Source organism: Mesocricetus auratus, unplaced genomic scaffold (genome assembly GCF_017639785.1).
Source record: "Mesocricetus auratus isolate SY011 unplaced genomic scaffold, BCM_Maur_2.0 Super-Scaffold_100004, whole genome shotgun sequence".
NCBI classification, from domain to species: Eukaryota; Metazoa; Chordata; class Mammalia; order Rodentia; family Cricetidae; genus Mesocricetus; species Mesocricetus auratus.
Window position 1 is genome coordinate 14,093,629 of NW_024429189.1, and position 18,979 is coordinate 14,112,607.

At 40.0% G+C, this 18,979-nt stretch overlaps 1 protein-coding gene across 1 annotated transcript in view; it reads left to right on the forward strand.

Annotated features, from left to right (window-relative positions):
* Positions 1 to 18,979, forward strand: part of Arhgap15 (Rho GTPase activating protein 15) — a 591,993-nt gene that overhangs the window by 527,905 nt on the left and 45,109 nt on the right. Inside the window, exon 13 of the mRNA XM_013112601.3 lies at positions 1,783 to 1,888. Coding sequence (XP_012968055.2) covers positions 1,783 to 1,888 — 106 coding nt within the window. The remainder of the gene's footprint in view (positions 1 to 1,782; positions 1,889 to 18,979) is intronic.

Here is an 18,979-nt window from a genome sequence, read left to right on the forward strand (position 1 = left end):
CAAGCAGTGTACTGTTGGAAATCTTCTAAGAATAATTTCAATTCTGAAAGCTTAGGCTGTGGGAGGCATTATTTATAGACCTTTGTGGTTTTAAGAGGGAAGACTAGAGCTTCTAAATAGGGCACTACTAGGAAAACTGCCTTCACTCCACTTTAGGCAAATACTATCTTCAGCAGGACATTCTCTTATGACACCTTATAATATGTTTCTTTTGCAACATGACACAAGAAACTTCCAGCTTCTAAACTGACTCTTCCTTAGCCTATAAAATCCATGTATCTATTAACAACACATTATGCATTAGGGTTTTGGAAGGACATATTTATAGGAACTACTTGCTTTGGTATCAGTGACCCATCTGCAAAGACTTTAGTACAAAAGGGATCATTTTCACATGTCAAAGGAACCCAGGTCTTGCTGTTCTACAAAGCCACTCCTTCTAACATGTGTCCCACGATTATAGCCTCAGTTCTCAAACTCATCTCACAGTAAAGACATTCTACGATGTAGAAAGAGGAAAGGTTAAAAGGCCCAAAAATGAAATCAGCATATAACCGCTTCAGAGCTCCCACATAACTTTGACTCTCATTAGCCAGACCTGGTCACATAGCCACCCCATTGACAGAGGAGGTTGCGAAAGGCTCCCTTTGACCAGACATGTTACTTTTCTATTCACAGTGGTATTATCATGCCAAGGAAGAAGAAAATGGACACTGTGTGGGTATCCATCTCATGTACTACTTTCCCATACATCATGAACCAAGTGAAGAGTTCTTTGGAATTCTGAGGATCACTGTATTGGAAATGAAAGAGAACATATTGGCAGGGGTGACATGTAGTTCAATGTGAAGGAGGTGATGAAGGGGAGTAGATATTTGCATCTACAGTGGAAGACCCTGGCTAAAACAACACTTGTACGAAGGAGCTAGATTCGTTTTCCATGTACCACCTCTCTCTGACAGGAATAGCATGAGGGGAGCAATAAATGAGGTATACGGTTTTGAACACTACCTGTTTTAATCATGCAGGTTACCGGGTTTGATACTTGCTGACTTTTGAGAGACTTTTAATGCTCTTATTTTATCAGCAAAATCAAAATGTGTGAGAGTAAAATGGCAAAGAAATTATTAAAAAATATTTATAATTAAATCACACCGTGTGTCTTACACGGTTCATGTGGCTTCAAAGAACATGAACTTGCTATCTTGAAGGTTAGAAATCTGCCATCACCCCCACTGAACATAACTCTAAATATTGACAGATCTGTTTCCTCCACAGGTTCTGTGTCTATGCCTTTTCCAGCCTTAGTCGGCTTCTCCTGTATCAGATAGCTCTTCTCCGATCTCATTGTCATATCACCTATTCTCTATTATTTTCCTGACTGCCTGTGATATAAACCTGAGAGATCACATGACCCACCAGGCAATCTAGAAAGGTCTCCCTGTGTCAGTTCCTAACCTGATCACACCTTCAAAGATTCTTGCAAAAGATTAAACGACATGGACATCTTGGAAAGTGTTATTCACCCCATGACTTGAGATAAAAATATATTAAAAATTCATTTCAATATCTTATCACCAAAAATTGGACCAAAATCACCCTGTTACTGTTTTGATGTGAGTATAGTCTAATTTAGAGTCAAATCAAGAAACTCTCTACAAGCCAGTTGGGATCAGTACTATAGTTACTAGGTCATAATCTAAAAATCTCCTTAGAAACCCTCTCATATACCACCTATGGAATGTCTGCCTTTTCTAATCTTTCTTTTCAATTTTGTTTCAGAAAAGCAAGACAACAATGCAAGAATTGAAACTATAAAGTCTCTGGTAAAAAATCTGCCTCCACCAAATCATGACACCATGAAAATCCTCTTTGGACATCTGACTAAGTAAGTTATGTGGGTTTTGAGTATGTTGTATTGTAGTTGTTACTGACATGAAGAACATTTAACTTTATACCTTTAAGCCAAAGGTTTCCCGATGTGTCTATCGTAGATCTTTCTCATTCACCTCAATCTTACTGCAGAGCCTGAAAACAGACTCAAGATAGCAGGAAGAACCTGAAAATGGGAACTTCTGAGACCTATTATTTTTCTTGGATTTTTGTTTTTTTACTATGAAATTGTTTGCTTACTATGAGAACCATTGTCAGGCCCCATGATGGACCATGTTGACTTTCACTATCTAACATCATGGGATAGACATGAAATGATTCAGACAGGCATTAAAATATAGGGCCACCAGGTATCAAATCCAATGACCAACCTTATACGACTTACACTCTCTGCATTCCACTTTGATAAGGTGCTATTCATGTAGCCAGTTAGAGAGGAGTATCCCAGGAAAGGGAGGGTGGAGGGAAGGCTCCAGAGGCCCAAATGATCCCCATGAAAAGCAGAAAGCAAATGAGAATGGCTAACATTGAGTGAGTAAGGAATGTGGGCTCAGGAACAGAAGTCTTCTCACATTTCCATGCTAAGTGCAAGGAGAAGCCACTGAAGAGGCTCAGCTGAGGGACTGTAAGATTGCCTGACTGCTGAGTAAACTGCAAACATGAAAGCAGGAATGCCATTAGCTTGGATCTCTAGGCAGGAGAGCATGGCAACTTGGGAGAAGAATTTAGAACAGTGGTTCTCAACCTGTGGGTTGCAACCCTTCAGAGGTCAAAGACTTTTTCATAGGAGTCATCTACAGCCACTGGAAAACACAGATATTTACATTATGATTCACAACATTAGCAAAATTGCAGTTACGATGTAGCAGCAAAAATAATTTTATGATTGGGGGTCATCACGGTTGAGAACCACTGCTTTAGAGAGAAATTAGTCAAGAAATCTTACAAATGGGCTGGGTTGGGTTTGCTGTTGTTCATGGTATAGTGTTGAAAGGAAGGAGAAACCATGGGTGTCACTTTGGGTTTCTGCTTAGGCAAGTTGAGAAATGATAGTGCCACATGCACAGATGGGCAAACCTGGTGGAGGATTGGTGAGAGCAGGTTTGAAAGCTCTATTTTGGCCATGCTGCGTCTGAAATTACAGTTATTGCCTTCTGTTGACATTCAGTAAGGCACAGTATGATATACGTAGTGACGTTTGGGCTCTTGCTCTACATGCACAGAGTCAGTACACTGCTCACAGACCAGTGAACCAAAACTGCAGTTGTTTTTTTGTGAGATTAAAGTTGCTTAATAACCTGAGTCACTATTTAGGATGAATAATGCCTGAAAACTATTCAACTAATTCATTCGATCATTTTTAATTGTGAATGTAATACATGCAACTGCACACAAAATATGTAAGCTGCAGTGATGAATATACATTAAAAAGTGAAATTTCCCCCAAGTCTTAGCTTGCTGAACAGAAGAACTACCATTCTTTTATGTATCCTCTCAGACATATTTCTAAGCACATGCAAACATATGTGTGTATGTTGCTTCTGGTGCTATAGCTCATAACACTGCACACATTATTCTTCAACTATTTGCAACCCATGAACTGCCTTCCACTTCATTAACCTGACTTGTCTTATCACTTTAAAGATAGTCTCCAAGGTTTCCTTATGTCATAGCTTGCTAAAGTAGTAATTGCTTCAGAAAACATATAATAACTTAATTCATCGAGTTAGTTTTTCCCTCAAAGTTCTGAGCATCCTTCAGAGTTAGAATGCAGGATAGAATAAAAAACAATACTGGCTCTTAAGTAAATAGAAAATGGGGACTTGGTCTGTACATTGTTTCAGGTATGGTCTCAGACATCTACAGCTAGGTTAAATAATATGCCATTCTTTTAGCTATAAAAATTAAATAGAATATATGTAAAGTGTCTGGCACAATCCTAAGCATTCCTGATATATTATTATTTTATTTCAAGATTTTTACCCAACATGAAAAGGGTTTTCAAGTTGCAGTTGAAAACTAGAGTTCTTAGTAATTCTAAATGGACAAAGTCAAAAGACAAATCAAAGATTACATTATTTAGTATTAAGATATACTGAGTCTTAGAGTTCTTGAGAAATATCCATTACTTAGTCTCAATTGTTTCTTTTTTTTACTGAAAGGACAATAATACTAAGATGTACAGTAGAAGTTTTTAAACAAAAAGAATAAAATAAGAATTGGCTACAAAACTTCCCTCAGAAACACATGGGATCCATGCAGTGCAGAGTCTTTTGAGCACCAGGCTTTTCTATGCTCAGGGATGCAGTTCCTATATGAGCATGATTCTGATATCTAAATGGATTTCCTTAACTTAGTTAGGTCTTTTGTTTGTTCAGTAACGCTGGAAAAGATATCTTAAACTAAGATTTTTAGATCAGATTATTGTGTTAACTCAAAGTATTCACATTTTGAGATTTATCATTATGGGTGAGGAAAATGTGTTATTTATCATCCACCAAACTTTCTTGGGCAGTGTGGCCATATTCCACCCAGTACCAATTTATAAAATGGGTTTAATTATGAATTAAGCATTTTTTAAGTTGCTGATAAACAGCCTATTGTGGTATGTCATCAAAACTTGTGGAGACTAAATAGAAAGATTGTTCAACTAGAATTACATATATTCATGCTTGAAAGAATCATTAGGATGTTTTCCTTATTCGTGGTGCATTTGGTAGTCCTTCAGAGACTATCCCATCAATACTTGTGTGTAATGTTTATTACAAAGTATGTGTGTGTGTACTAAAGTTTGTTTGGTGAAGAGAAGGGATCATAACAATGTGCCAAAATTCTACTTGACCTCTATACTCTGCAGTCAACAGAGCAGAACTATGTTTTCAGAGCTGTGACTTAAACACTGCCCTCAAAGCAGAGAAGCTACCAACTGGGAAAGTGTGCTGAACTAGAAGGTGGAGGGAAATTACCCCATAAAAGTCAGAACTTTTACAGGGCTGTGATTATACTAAGCATAATATTATTTAATGGCTACAGAGGCTCAAATGTATCAGGGTCCATATTCCTCATTCTTAATTGAACTCAAGGTCAAATCCTATGCTCTTTCTCTGTCTGCTCCTGCAAAATAAAAGAAAGGATGTCTTCCTAAACAGTATCACAAACAGTTTTCACGACTATGCAGCATTGCAGTTTCAGACTTTTCCCCTATGGAGAACTGCACACTTCTAGGATAAAGGAATGAGAGAAGTAAAAGTGATGTTTTATGTGAAGATCTTGAGTTTAGGGTCAATTACTATAGTCAGAGCTAGAGACTGAAAATTCAGAATGAGCAGTAATCTGAAAATGCTGTCAGTCAAAAAATGTATAAATGGCCACTTTAGTGAACTAGCACTATAGTGCTTGGACCAAGAATGTCCTGTGATACCTTCTGAACCACCAAGTAAGAATCAAGTGCTATCTCTGTAAAATATGTCACAGGTGACTAAAGATGAAGCTAATGGGGGAAAGCTGTAGGAAAATGGTCTATTTATTAGTGAGTAGCAGTTGTGGGGAGTCAATTAAAGGCAGTAAGTGAGAAGCAGAGTCACTAATGTGTATACAGCACACAGGTACACAATGATCTTTGTGTCAGAGAGGCAGCTTCGTGTCAAATGGCAGAGAGAGGAGGAAAGAGGCTACGAAGCCCTATGATCGATGTAGTTAGACTTGGATACTGGAAAGAATTGGTCCAAATCTTAAGAGAATAAAGAAAACAAGCTTTGGAATCAAGCAAAATTAAAATATTTAGCCAGATTTATTCTGTGGGTTACACTTAGGAAAACAAAAACAATCTCAAAATTCAGAGTAGGGGACACGAAAGAATACTTAATTCCTATGTATGTACACATTATTCAGAGAAAGTAAAAATATCTTAGAAATGGGTATTTTTAACAATAACTTGCAGTACCAGAGGCTCATACATAAGGCCCTGGGTTCAATATCCCTCTGAATTATAGATAGGTAGATTAGATAGATAGATAGATAGATAGATAGATAGATAGATAGATAGATATAGATAGATGATATAGATAGATAGATAGATAGATAGATAGATAGATAGATAGATAGATGGAATTCAAGCATTTCTGAAAATATCCTTATAAGAATTTTTTTCCTGCTGACTTTTAGTGCAAACAAACTTTCTTGGAAGAGATTTTCACATTGTAAAACAAATTAAAGGAAAGGTTTAAAAATCTTCCCTTTGCATTAACTCTAAGAAAATTGCCCAACTATTCATAGAATTCCAAGGTGAAAGAAAAAAATGTTGAGTGAACAGGCAGATCTCAGGGAAGCATGCCACTTGGATGCCATGTTAAAAGGAGCAACTTTTGAGCTGTGGCTACTTTGTGAGAGTGAACTGATATTTAAAGCCTTTGTGGTCTTCACGGATATTAAATAAAATATTCTACAAGAGCACGTCTGAGGCAACTTAAATGATGATGACCTAGATATAAGAGGGCTGTGTGTGGAAACTGTGGTGAGGAAACTGTACATCTACCCGGTCTTTAGAACGGCACTGTGGGCATTTCTGATGTGCAGCGGAGGTTGGATATGGTTAAACATGGACTTCAAAGCCCAGGGGACCTCCTTCTCTCTTCCCTCTGGTCCTAGGAGCATCGTAGGTGTGGCTCACGTCTGCCCATCCAGGCCTCGGGCTGCTCGGGGCTGCTGTGCTTTGGAACAGGGTGTGTTTTTCTGTGCTGCGCTGTCTTCTGGCACTATACTCTTTTTCTGTACACTTTGGTCTTCCACCCAACCACAACACCTGATATCCAAAGATTTTTCAGGTCATGGGTATTTTTACTGGAAAATGAGGAACGTGTACAATGTGTTATTCTCCTTCTCCCTTGCTCACTCTTCCCCCCTCCATCCATCTCTCCTTTTCTCTCTTTTCCTTTTCTTTGGGAACAAAGGTAGCAAGATGTTTGGAATGAGCAGGAAGTATAATAGCTTGTTTGCCTGTGTGTTCTAAATGTTTGTCACTTGGAAGAGCTAATGTGCTTCCAATGGGCATGAAGCCCCTTAACTGGACTCCTGTGGGAGGAACTGGCCTGATAGTTAAAATTAATTACTCAGATTATGCAGTGAAGCAATAGTTTTCAATTCCCATAGAGATTATTAAAATGTCATCAACTTGGGAGACATTTTAGCACAAGATTTATAAAATTTGTGAACCTGGGACTAAGGTGTGATGATCCTTCCCATATTGTACCCTTGTTCAAGGAGAAGGCTTTGAGAGATAAACAATCAAGGCAGGAGTGAAATGATTACTGGATCTTTAGACTTTGCATCTGAATAAGGAGTAGAAAAACAATAAACTTACCATTGTTTTTCCCCTATCTATGGCTGTCTTCTGATGTTGATCAAGGTTCACCTCACAGGGATATTGGCCACTAAGAAATTGAAGTTCTCCCTACTGAGAGAACTTTTTTCTTGTATCGGAAATAGATTTTTTTCATACAGTATATTGTGATTATGGTTTCTCCCCCCTCTACTACTTCTAGTTCCTCCCTACCTCCCCTCCTATCCGTGTCCATGCCCTTTTTATTTCTGTTAGTAAATAAACATAAACAAACATCTGAGGAATGATAACAAAATAAGATAACATAAATCCAAAACAAATTGAAATATGAAAAAAATAACCAAACAGGAAAAACAGCCAAAGAAATAATACAAGCAACACATATAGATGAAGAGATACACATGTTCACACATACATACAAGAATCCCATGGAAACCCCAAAATAGAGGTCATAATACATACACAAAGGACCTGTGAAATAGGGAAAAAAGCTCCCTGACTCTCAGTATGATGAGGCAAATAATCTCCACAGATGCCTTTCAGTTCATGTTCCTTTGTATCTATTGCTGGACTGGGGCCTACCCTGAAGAGTGGTTTGTTTCCCTGCTTAGACTCCTAATTTTTCATTTGCAAGTGGTTATCAATTAGATAGCTTCTGGATTAGGGATGGGGGCATGTGTCCACTTCTTTCAGCTCTAGGACCCCATCTGGTACAGACTCAGGCAGGCCCTGTGCACGCTGCCTCAGTCTCTGTGAGTTCATTTGTGTGCCAGTCCTATTGTGTCTAGAAGGCCTTGTTTCCTTGGTGCCCTTCATCCCTTCTGGCTCTTACACTCTTTCTACCTCCTCTTCCACAGAGTTCCCCAAGCCCTGAGGGGAGGGATTTGATGGTGACATGCTTTTAAGGGCTGAGTATTCCAAGGTCTCTCACTCATGAGAGAACTTTTTATCAATCCAAGCTCCTATCTTATCAATCATGACTTCCCTATCCACTTTTTTTTCAGTTCCAAAATACCTCATACTATCTTCAAATATTAAGTATCAAGTGGAGAAAGGAGAGTATAAAAGAGGCATGGTGGGAGAGAGAGAGAAGAGAGATTTAGGGAAGAGAAATAAAATAAGAATTAAAAACAAAGGCATGAGTGAAAGAATGAAGACACCTGATTGCCAAGCCCGCTCTCTCCTTTAGTGGGTAAGGAAATGTGGTTTGTCTGCATTATGGATCAGAGACAGCACACTTCAAAGAGGAGGGGTAAAAAAAAATCACCCAGTCCTCAAGTCACCTGATTTCCAGTCTACCACAGCACAGCATGTCTCCTGCCAACACCAATACTCAACCACTTAAGAAACATGCAGTAGGGTTGGTGAGATGGCTCAGCCGTTAAAGACGAGCTAGCTAGGTTCACAACCAAAAATAAAAGAAAAATGCAGGAGAAACAGCCTGGATATGCACAGCCTTTCAGTCAATCCCCCCTAATCACACACCATGTATCATCCCAGTCATTCCAATAAAAGCCCTAGTGCACACTAAGTAGTGAGAACCCCTGATGGTTACTGGAGCCCTTACAGAACTATGACGCCCTCCTGTTCTTCCTCCCTCCTTTCTCTTAATACTGGAAAGCATCCTTCAACAGTGTCTTTGAAAACAAGTGCCATGTCAAAATCCACCGATGCCTCTGTGTGTTTCTCTCACTTACAAACAGCACTTTTTGGAAGGGCAATGACGGGGCTGCCACTTGCCACCACCTTTCTCCCCTTTAAATGGAAAGCAGTGAACCCAGATGCCCAACCACGGAAGACAGTCTTCCAGAAGCAGCATCTGGCTTCCTGGCAAGCCCTTCCACAGAACTGTTTGGGGAGTGTTGCCTTGTCTCTGGATCTGTCACGTGTATCTGACACCATGGCCTCCCTGGCTGGCAAGTCCAGACAGCTGCCAATTTCTTTCAGTTCACCTTTAATTCTGAGAAACTAGTTCACTCGCTTCCATTCTTACTGAATTTGTTTTCTCCCTTTGCCCGTAAGAATTCCAGGACAACCTTAATAGCTCACTGCTTCCTGCCAGCCCATGTCTTCTGCAGGCTTATTTCTGTCTTTTGAATCCTATATTAAAATGAGTTAGTTTTAATATACTTCTTAGCCACTTCTTATCAGTGAAGCCCACTGTAAACTGTGGGGTTGTTGCCCGAAGAGAAAAGCAAAACATTCCATCCAAGTAATTTATTACGGTCTGTACACAAGACATGAAAGTATTCTTGACATTTGTATATTATTTCATTAAATCATACTGGCTCCCACACATTCTTGGTCCATGTTACAGCAAGAACAAAAGACTATCCCAGGACTAGAAAACACAAAACAACAGGACCCTTCACAGCAGGGAGACTTTACAAGCAGCCTCCACTTCAGAAAACTACATTTTTAAAAGTAGCTTCCTTTTCCTACCTATTAATATATATATTTTTAATTGTGAAGGATTTGTAGGGTTTGTGGATAATTGTGAGGAACATAGAGTCCAATGGTAGCCCACGCAACAGGAAGCAGTGACAAGGCGCTGACAAGTCCGGCAGCAGTACCCAGAATGCAGAGGAGAAAGCAGAAATTAGAGCTGCAGGGTGACATCCAGGAATAGTTAAGATGGGGTAGCTGCAAATTTCCATGTCGTTGTTTTTTTTTTTCTTCATGCAAGAAAAAAGTGCAGATTGTGTATGAGATTTCAGATCTCAGGGCTGTAAAGTCTAGGCTGGAGAGTGACTTGAGTGTAGCACTGGGCAGGATGAAATCTCAGCCATAAATAAGAGCTGGCCTGTGGCCAGTAGCAGGCTAGATCCACGCTTGACTTGGAAGCACTTTACAACTAAAACCTCATGGGTTTAACCTGACTGAGAGCCTCTGAGAATAAAGGTTAGGGTCAGGCCACCAGTAAAATGGCTTTGAATTCCTATGCAAGATAGTAAACTCCCAATTTTAGATTGGTATTTGGGGGTTGGGGGTTGGGAGACATAACTCACTAGCATTCAAGATCCTGGGTTCTGTCCCTAGCTAAGATAGATAGATAGATAGATAGATAGATAGATAGATAGATAGATAGATAGATGATAGGTAAAATGGATTTTTGAAACTATTTCTCTTCAAATGAACAATATTTTGGGTCTATAATTTTCATACAGATCCCTTTTGCTAACATGTACAAGGGGAATTCTAAAACATAACTCACAAGCTTTGTATAGAGATCCCCAGATCTCACTTCTAGTAATTTCATCTACTATCCTAAGTCTTGCCTACATTCTTTATGATTGAGCTGCTTTCTCAGCATTCCTCTTTATTTTTACCATCTTCCCCCTGTGTCACCAATAGCCTCAAATTCTTTCTCCTGTCCTGCACTCTAAGGACACTCTTCTAGGTCAGTCACTACTGCCCATGTTATTCCTCTGCCCATTTATTCATGGAACAAACATGTATTTGGTATCATGTTTATTTGGTAAACATGTATGGTCAATGCTAAGCTGGGAATGGAGACAATTTTTTCAGGGAAGTAGAAAGCATCTTGAACATAGGGACCTTGTTCATCGGTGGTACTGACTTCCCTGCCTATGCCTGGCAATGTTTCCATACCAGAACTGCGTTCTCCGGTACCATATTGTGACTGAAATTTGTAACCTAGTTGATCTTTAACAGGCATTCAGTCAGCCTCTGCATCATACTGAGTAAGCCCTTGCTCCTTTCCTTTTCCCTCTTTGTCACTATAACAAGTAAAACACTGAGGCAGAACAGAACCTCTGTGGAGATAGTCAAGGCATGCTGGTATCCTGGCACTAGCTAAACACCTTTTCTTGTACTACTCTTCTTGAATTGCTCACCCACACAACCTTGCCATGTCTTCCTTTCACCAGTTTTATTCACTCGTTTGTTTATTTTCATCATTGACTTTCTTTTGTTTCCCATAGTGCTGAGATATGAAAAATAATAAAAGAAACTGCCCTAAAGGACAGTTTAAAAATTGTGCTTGTGTTCTTGGGCATCAAATTACAGTCAATTTGTTCACATAGCAAAAAAGGCATGCATAGGGATACCTTACCCAAATGTGAATTGCTTGCTTCCATTTGGAAATTTTATTTTAGAAAAAAATTATACATCACAGAAAACATTTTCCTTTCCAAGGCATCTTTTCTCTCCCAAGAACACAAAGCCCCATTGACTTCCAGTTCACCTACTGGGACCTTGCTCCCCATCTTGAAGGGAATTTATCCTTCCTTTGCCCTCCTTCCTATAGGCATCAACAGGAAGCCTGTTCTCCAACTATTTCGTAGTCCCTCCCCCACCCGATGATAAACTCGGAGCAGATGGCTACCAAAAGAAACTAAAGCGATAGTCATTGTCACATCTAGTAATTTCTGATCCCATTGCACCTTAATCCAGGAAGTAGTCCAGAAAAAAGGAAGCATGCACTTGTATAGGGGACTGGAGAATGCTGAACAGGGAAGGAGATGACCAGAGGGGGCGTTCTGTTCATCATGCAGCCACTTGAAAAACACAAGCTAATTAGCAGTCTGCAGCCACACAGCACAGCAGTTTAATACAAGAAGTGAACAATGCTTTACCTAATTGAAACTACCAAGCTGACTTAGGTAGGCTGTATGCAATTACACAGATTGGAAGTCAGCCAGGACACCGAGGTTAACAATCTCTCCTTTCACAAAAGGCACCACAGGAACCTTAATGACCACAAGCAGTGAGGGCCGCCATCCTGCATCCTATCCAAGGAGCTCACCTCTCAGCCCAGAATCCATCCGATGGACTTTATGGTGATGACTAATTGGTTAGAAGAGTGCCCTCTATTGGCTGTGCTGTAGTGCCCTGAGCCTACCTCACCAGACTCAACAAGCAGGTTTTGAAGGATTAGAGTGGAAAGGAGGATTGAGATGGCTGAGGACAGAGAACAGGTCAAGACACTAGGTGGGAAGCAGGAGGCTACCAGTGCCTGCTGCTTCTGCACCCAGAACTTCTGCCATGAGCATCTCTAAAGTACGCTGTTATGAAATAAGCTACCTGCAGGATTTGATTCAAAAAACAGATTCTGTTTCAGGAGGTCTAGCATGGGGCCTAGGAATCTGCATAAGTAGCTTTCCAAGGGAAAGTACTGCTGGATTGGGGATTGGGCTTTCAGAAACCAAGTCCTACAGGAAAGAAAAGAGGTTCTTTGTAGGCAAAGGAGGGACTGGCAAAGAGAACGCTATCTTTAGAATGCAGTACGACAGCCAGAGTTACCAAACTTGCTTCATTTGTCCTAGGAACTAAGTGAAACAAATACATAGAGAATGCAAATTCATAATGTGATTATTAACCCACTCCACAATAGCTTAATAATGAGGATGGGCAGGAATGAATTTGGTCCTTGAATCTGTCTCATGAGTGAAATACCTAGCTGACCAGGACAACGCTCATATTCCTCGCTTACTGGTTACACCAGCGAAAAGAGCCACCAGGAGGCCTGTTATGATGCCTAAGGGCTGGCATCACCAAGCATTCAAAATGAAGCAAAAGAAGACATGGTAGAATAGAGGAGACAGATCCTCAAGGCTTACTTCAGCCATGGTCAGATAAGGAAAGGAAAGGGTTCCAGAGTTGCTGAGAAACAGTAAGTCAACAGGCTATTTTTTTAAAGCTTATTGAAGGCAAATATGGTTATTGCTGTTAAAAGACTTTTATGATAAAGCATGGATGTACTATTAAGGATCCTAATTGTCAGTGGGATTGACAATTATGTTCTTTAGTTATTTCCTAAGTGGTTTTTGGAGTAATATTTGCATACTTTGTGACTTTTTAATGATAGAAGTCACTGATATTTGAGAAGAAATGCACATACTTGAAAGGAAATACAAATTTATCCATAGAAGCAACATGGTTCTCTCCATTTCTACATACTACAAACTGCAGCAGACTAGGAAAGGTAAATTTTAAATATACATACATCCTCATGTATGCTTTAGTCTTAAAGCTGAAAAAAGCTACCACTGTCAGTATGTATCCATATACAGTGTCACTCAAACTGTAAATCATTTAGAATATTCAGCTGTCTAAGGCTAACATAATAAACGCTTATACCAGAAGAATGCAATATGCTCAGTAAATCTGTGGTATGGAGCATCCATAGTGTGGTCCATCATCAAGTTAGGAGAGTTGAGAAGATAGAGAAACATAAAATTGGAAACTGAGCCATACACTTTTCCATAGCTACCAGTCTAGTGAGGTAAGAGCTTAAGGAAAGAAGCACGATAATTTACTGCTCAGTAGATCCTGAAGCTGACAACTCAAACGAAGAAGCCTAGTGGAAGCCCAGCGGTGGCCAGTAGCACTGAGCTATGGCAGAAAGACAGAGAGAGAGCAATTGCAATGCAGGAAGTGACTGGAGATGAGGTGGAGACCACAGGAAAGTTGGAATTTGATGCCTCATGGGGAAACAGCACAGGTATCTGAGCAGTTAAGGAACAAAATTTCTAGGGCTAAAGAAATGGCTCAGTGGTTAAGACATTTGCTGCTCTTGCAAAGGGCCAGGTTCAGTTCCGAGCACCTGCATAGTGTCTCACAAACACCTGTAATTCCAGTTCAGAGGGATTTGGCTTCCCTGACTTCTTCTGACTTCTCTGGGAAACAGACAGGTGCATGGCACGCATGCATGCACACACACATGCAGGCAAAATCCTCCTACACAAAATAAATAAATCTTATGAAATTAAATAAGTAAGTTCGATTTATGATTTAATTATCTCAAATGCTACTGTAAAGTGAATGTAGGAACAGAAGGTCCAAAGAGCCTGGAGCAAAGCTGGAAACCCAACATTATCTAGGCTAGCCTTTGTTTCTGGTATTGACTGTGAAAATAAGCAGGAAGTGGAGAGCTCCTAAAGACACTCTAAAATGTATGCATTTGCCGATCTTTTTTAAATGCTATGTGGAGGACTAAAGAGCCTGAGACTGTGCCAACATGCTGAGCCTATAGGCTACAAGAGAGTGAGGTCACCAAAAAAAATAATAACAAACGGAAGTATCTAGAATTTAGTGTTGAGCATCAACTATTGCCCATGTGGAGTTCTGGAAATTCGCCATCTACCTAGAAATTTCCCTTGCCCTTGTGAAGGCTATAATAAACCTAACCCAGACGGCACAAAGTGTTGAGGCAAACCTATAGGATACAGAAAGCAATGCCATTGCATGCTGCAGAAATAGCAGAATGAAGTGAGATGGAACGGATTAAGAGTGGTGTGGGGACTGTGTGTTGCCAAAGGAGAAGCCTAAACACCAACCCAGTCACAAACCCTGTGGTCTACACTGCTATCCTGCCTGTAAGACACGCTAGAGCAATGGTGCCACATTTGTGGGAGTAACCAACCAATGTCTGATTTGACCGAAGGCCCCCTCCATGAGATGGAGCCCACACCTGACAATGCTTGGGTGACCAAGAACCAGAGACTAGATGTCCCAGGAACCTAGGGTAAAACCAAATTCTACTTACTGTTCTAAAACAAGCAAAAAGTAGCAATAAAATGACTCCTAATGATATTCTGCTATATTAATAGATCAGTGCCTTGTTCAGACACCATCACAGAAGCTTCCTCCTGCAGCATATGGGAACAAACACAGAGACCCACAGCCAGACATTACACAGAGAGTGAGAGACTTTGGAACACTCGGCCTGCCTTCGAGTTTTATTGATGTTAAGAAACACTATGACCATGGCAATTCTTATAAAGGAAAACATTTTAATTGGAGCTGGCTTACAGTTCAGTTTTAGTCTATTATAATTATGGCAGGAAGTATGGTGGCGTGCAGGCAGAGATGGTGCTAGAGAGGTAGATGAGAATTCTACACCTGGATCCACAGGCAGTAGGAAAGAACCGTGTTCCACGAACCTGGGCTTGAGCCCACCCCCACAGTGACACATTTCCTCCAACAAGGCCTCCCCTCCTAATAGTGCCACTCCCTATGGGTCAGACATTCAAACACATGAATCTATAGGGGTCATTCCTATTCAAACAACCACACAGCCCTAAAAGGGATGTCTCCATCAAATCCCCACTCCCAGGGATCAGGAAACCCATTGGATGAGGGGGCAGAAAGAATGTAAAAGCCAGAAGGGAGAGAGGACACAAAGAAAGCAAGGCCCTCTAAATCACCATGATTGTTGCACATATGAACTCATGGAGACTGAGACAGCACGCACAGGGCCTACACAAGTCTGAACCAGTTGGGGTCGAAAGCCGAAAGAAGAAGGAGACACGTATCTCCATCCCTAAACCAGAAGCAATCTTCTATTGACAACCACTTGGATATAAAAATTTAGGTTTTTTTTTTTTTCAAGGGAATCTCATTGGAGAAACAAACTACTCTTATGGGTAGGCTGCATGCCCACCAGCAGAGGGCCACAAGAAAAGGACCTGAGTGGCATCTATTGAGGTTCCTTGTCTCATAATGTCATGTCAGGACTCTCTTTTATTTTTAAAAAAAATTTATCTTTTTATTTTTATCTTGTTTATATGTTTTCCTTCTCTCTTTTTACTCTATAGTTTAATATTTTCATGGGATTCCTGAGGGTACAAACGAGTAGGTCTCTGTTTCTTGTGCCTTTTCTTGGGCTCTTTGCCTTCTGTTTTGTTGTTTTATCCAATTCCAGTGTGTTAATTTTTGTTTTATCTCATTATATTTTATTATTATCCTACAGAATCCTGTTTGTTTTCTAATGAGAGAAAAGAAGGGAGTAGATACAGATGGGAGGGGTGGGGGGAGGAGATGAGAGAAGTTGAGGAAGGAAAAACCATAATAACCAGTACAAATTATGTGAGAAAAAAGTCTATTTTCAACAAAAGGAAAGTGCTGTGGGGCGGAGTAAAGATAAGGTCATTACTGCACTAAGGTGAACTATGGAAAACTGTGAGGTGAGACAAGGCGTTAGTGAGGCAGCTGGCATGAGGCAGCTCCATGCTGCACCAAAGCTGGGATGTTGATGTGCGAGACGGAAAGGCAAGGATGTCGGTGTGGCTGTAGAAAAGGAAGGAAAAGGGAGGACTCACACCAGGACAAGAACGGGTTACTTGGGGCCTTTGGAAATGCCAAGGATTTAGTCTTCCTCTGACACTTAGAAAGAAGAGAAGGCACTTGCAGGATTTGAGCAGCAGTGACTTGAACTACCCAGTTTAGAAGGATCCATGTATTGAGAATATAGTCTGGGAGAACAAAAATTGACAGAAAACCCACTTTCTTATGGATTACAGCTTCCTCAGTAGGTATAGGCACATTATCTCACTCCTTAGCAACTGCTGTTACCACCTTCAGCATGGGTTTAAGCAGTGAGTGTGTGTATGTGTGTGTGGGTGTGTGTGTGTATGTGAGCGCGCCCATGTTTTTTGTGAACTTTAATGACATGAATAGAAAAGCCTTAGTTAGCTTATGGTCCCACATCTAAAGATTCATCACCACAAATCAAACACAATTTAAATTTTTTCTTGTCATTACTCTCTGAATTATATAACATCTATGTATGCATTACTGGAAGTTATAAATAATCTAGAGATCATTTAAAATGTATAGGGTGATGTTCATCTAAATAAAAAATTTGATCTTCATGTGGGGATTTAGAACCAGTCTCCCCAGCTCCAGCATTTAACACTGCTGGGATTCAGGGCCTCTAACAGAAAGAGTTCTAGATTCACATCAGGAACAGCTGATCTTTTCATGCAGGGTTTCCTTTTTGCCTGGCACACTGAGCAGCATATCTCCTTGTAGCATTGATTTCCTCTTTTATATTAAAAGGTATCATAATACCTGTAACTAAAAGGACCTCTGTGGAATTTAGAGCTGGACATGAATAACAGCCCAGTAGAAACCCTGCAGACCAGCATGCGTACATCCCCCCAGGCTCCTTTTCAGAAACCATAGGAAGATCTATCTGCTCAGCCTGTTACAACACACAGCTGATCCCTCCTTGTGGTGGCTTTGTCCCTTGAGAGCCAGAATCTTTTCTTCACAGTTGTAGTATCCCATGTAACTTTGGAGGAGAGGGCTGTAAAGTGATTTGACAAAACATTTTAGCAAGTAGGTAAAGGAAGGCATTATGTAAAAGAAGGAAACAGATTGAGATGTATCTGGTTTAGAGTAAATGTTTCAAACCACAAAATGCAACCTGGGATCAAGCGTGGCAGGAACCACTAAGTAGCAAACAGGAAAATTAGAAAGTAAACAGCAAAAGCAACATTAGCTGCATTACCCAGACTTGAAGAGTGCCATCCAATAAGCATTATCCAATAAACAACTCCTGCCCAAAAGGATCCAAACAAATTTCAATTAGATGCCATTTCACCAGTGAGAAACTTCTAATAGTCACCCATTTATCTAATAACCACATTCTAGCACAGAGATAACTCCAGTTCTTAATGACAGCTTGAAGATTCAAAAGTTCCTTGTGAATTACCAAAGGATGCTAATTCTGTGCCCTTGTAATTTTAGTATTAATTGTGTTATTTGATTACTGTTAACCCTCATGTAATGATAAGTGTTTTTAACCAGAGCATTTGCTTAATCAGAACTTTCTATACCCCATCTAAGTGAAAGAAAGTTACTAGAAATGAATGAAAACAATACATTAAGTCATTTTCTTAAGCTGTCCCCTAAGAACACACTTAAAAGCCACTCTAACAACATACCTAGCCAATAATATAAAATGTACCTCCTCTCCAACACCCTCCTTGTGTCTTTTTAATTGGCATTTTGGAATTCACCTGAAAACATCAACAATTTGCCAAGACAAAACTTGGCCTTGGAGAAGACACCATATTCAACACCAATCTGGAGAAAATAACATATTCCATTCATTTAATTTGATTTTAACTGTTATTTGCCTCATTATTACAATTTAAGCACCATAACTTGGTTCTAGCAAAACTAGACTGTGGGCAATGAAGAGTTAAAGCCAGAACATTTGCTCCGTATGCCCTATGCTCTTACCACCTCATCTCTACCCCTCCTTCCCCATGGTACCACAAAATGAATAATGCTTTAGACATAGTTTTTGCAATTCTAATATCTAAACAGTAAAAGATACCTTAAGACCTTCATCAAGATTTTTTAAGGCCTCATTTAATGTCAGTGTCAAGGTTCTGTGAGGAATAATTAATAGAACAAAACAAGGTCTATGTGGCCATCGATTACCAGGGAATTTATGCAGGTAACTCATTAATGCCACAGGGAGTTCTGCATGTAAATCCCAAAGCCTTGATAGGGAAATGGGAACCAGTGATTTTCCCCCTATAAAAAACACAAACAATGACAAGTGCAAAAGCAAATAACCTGAATATCTATACAAACAACTCTATGGCCTGTAAAAGTTTTCCATTTACATCCTGTCACCTCTTCTTTCCACACGTATAAAAGATGGAGCAATTATTTCAACAAACCTACCCATATAAATCAAGGGAGTTTTGCTGTGGGAAGACTGGGTGTTTAAGGCATTTAATATTTCAGCATCCCCAGATTATCACCAGGATCCATTTCGCTTTGTGGTCAAGTGCATGATTAGCCCTGTGACAGGATATTGGCCATTTTCTATGAAGATCTGAAAATGCTAGTAAACAAATACCAGTTGGAAAAGTAAGAACAAGTCTGCGGACTGGAATGCACCCTACTTGTAATGGGAACAAAAAGCTGGCAATCAAATCTAAAGAAAAAGCTAAATCACAGCAGAATGACCTACTTTAAGGC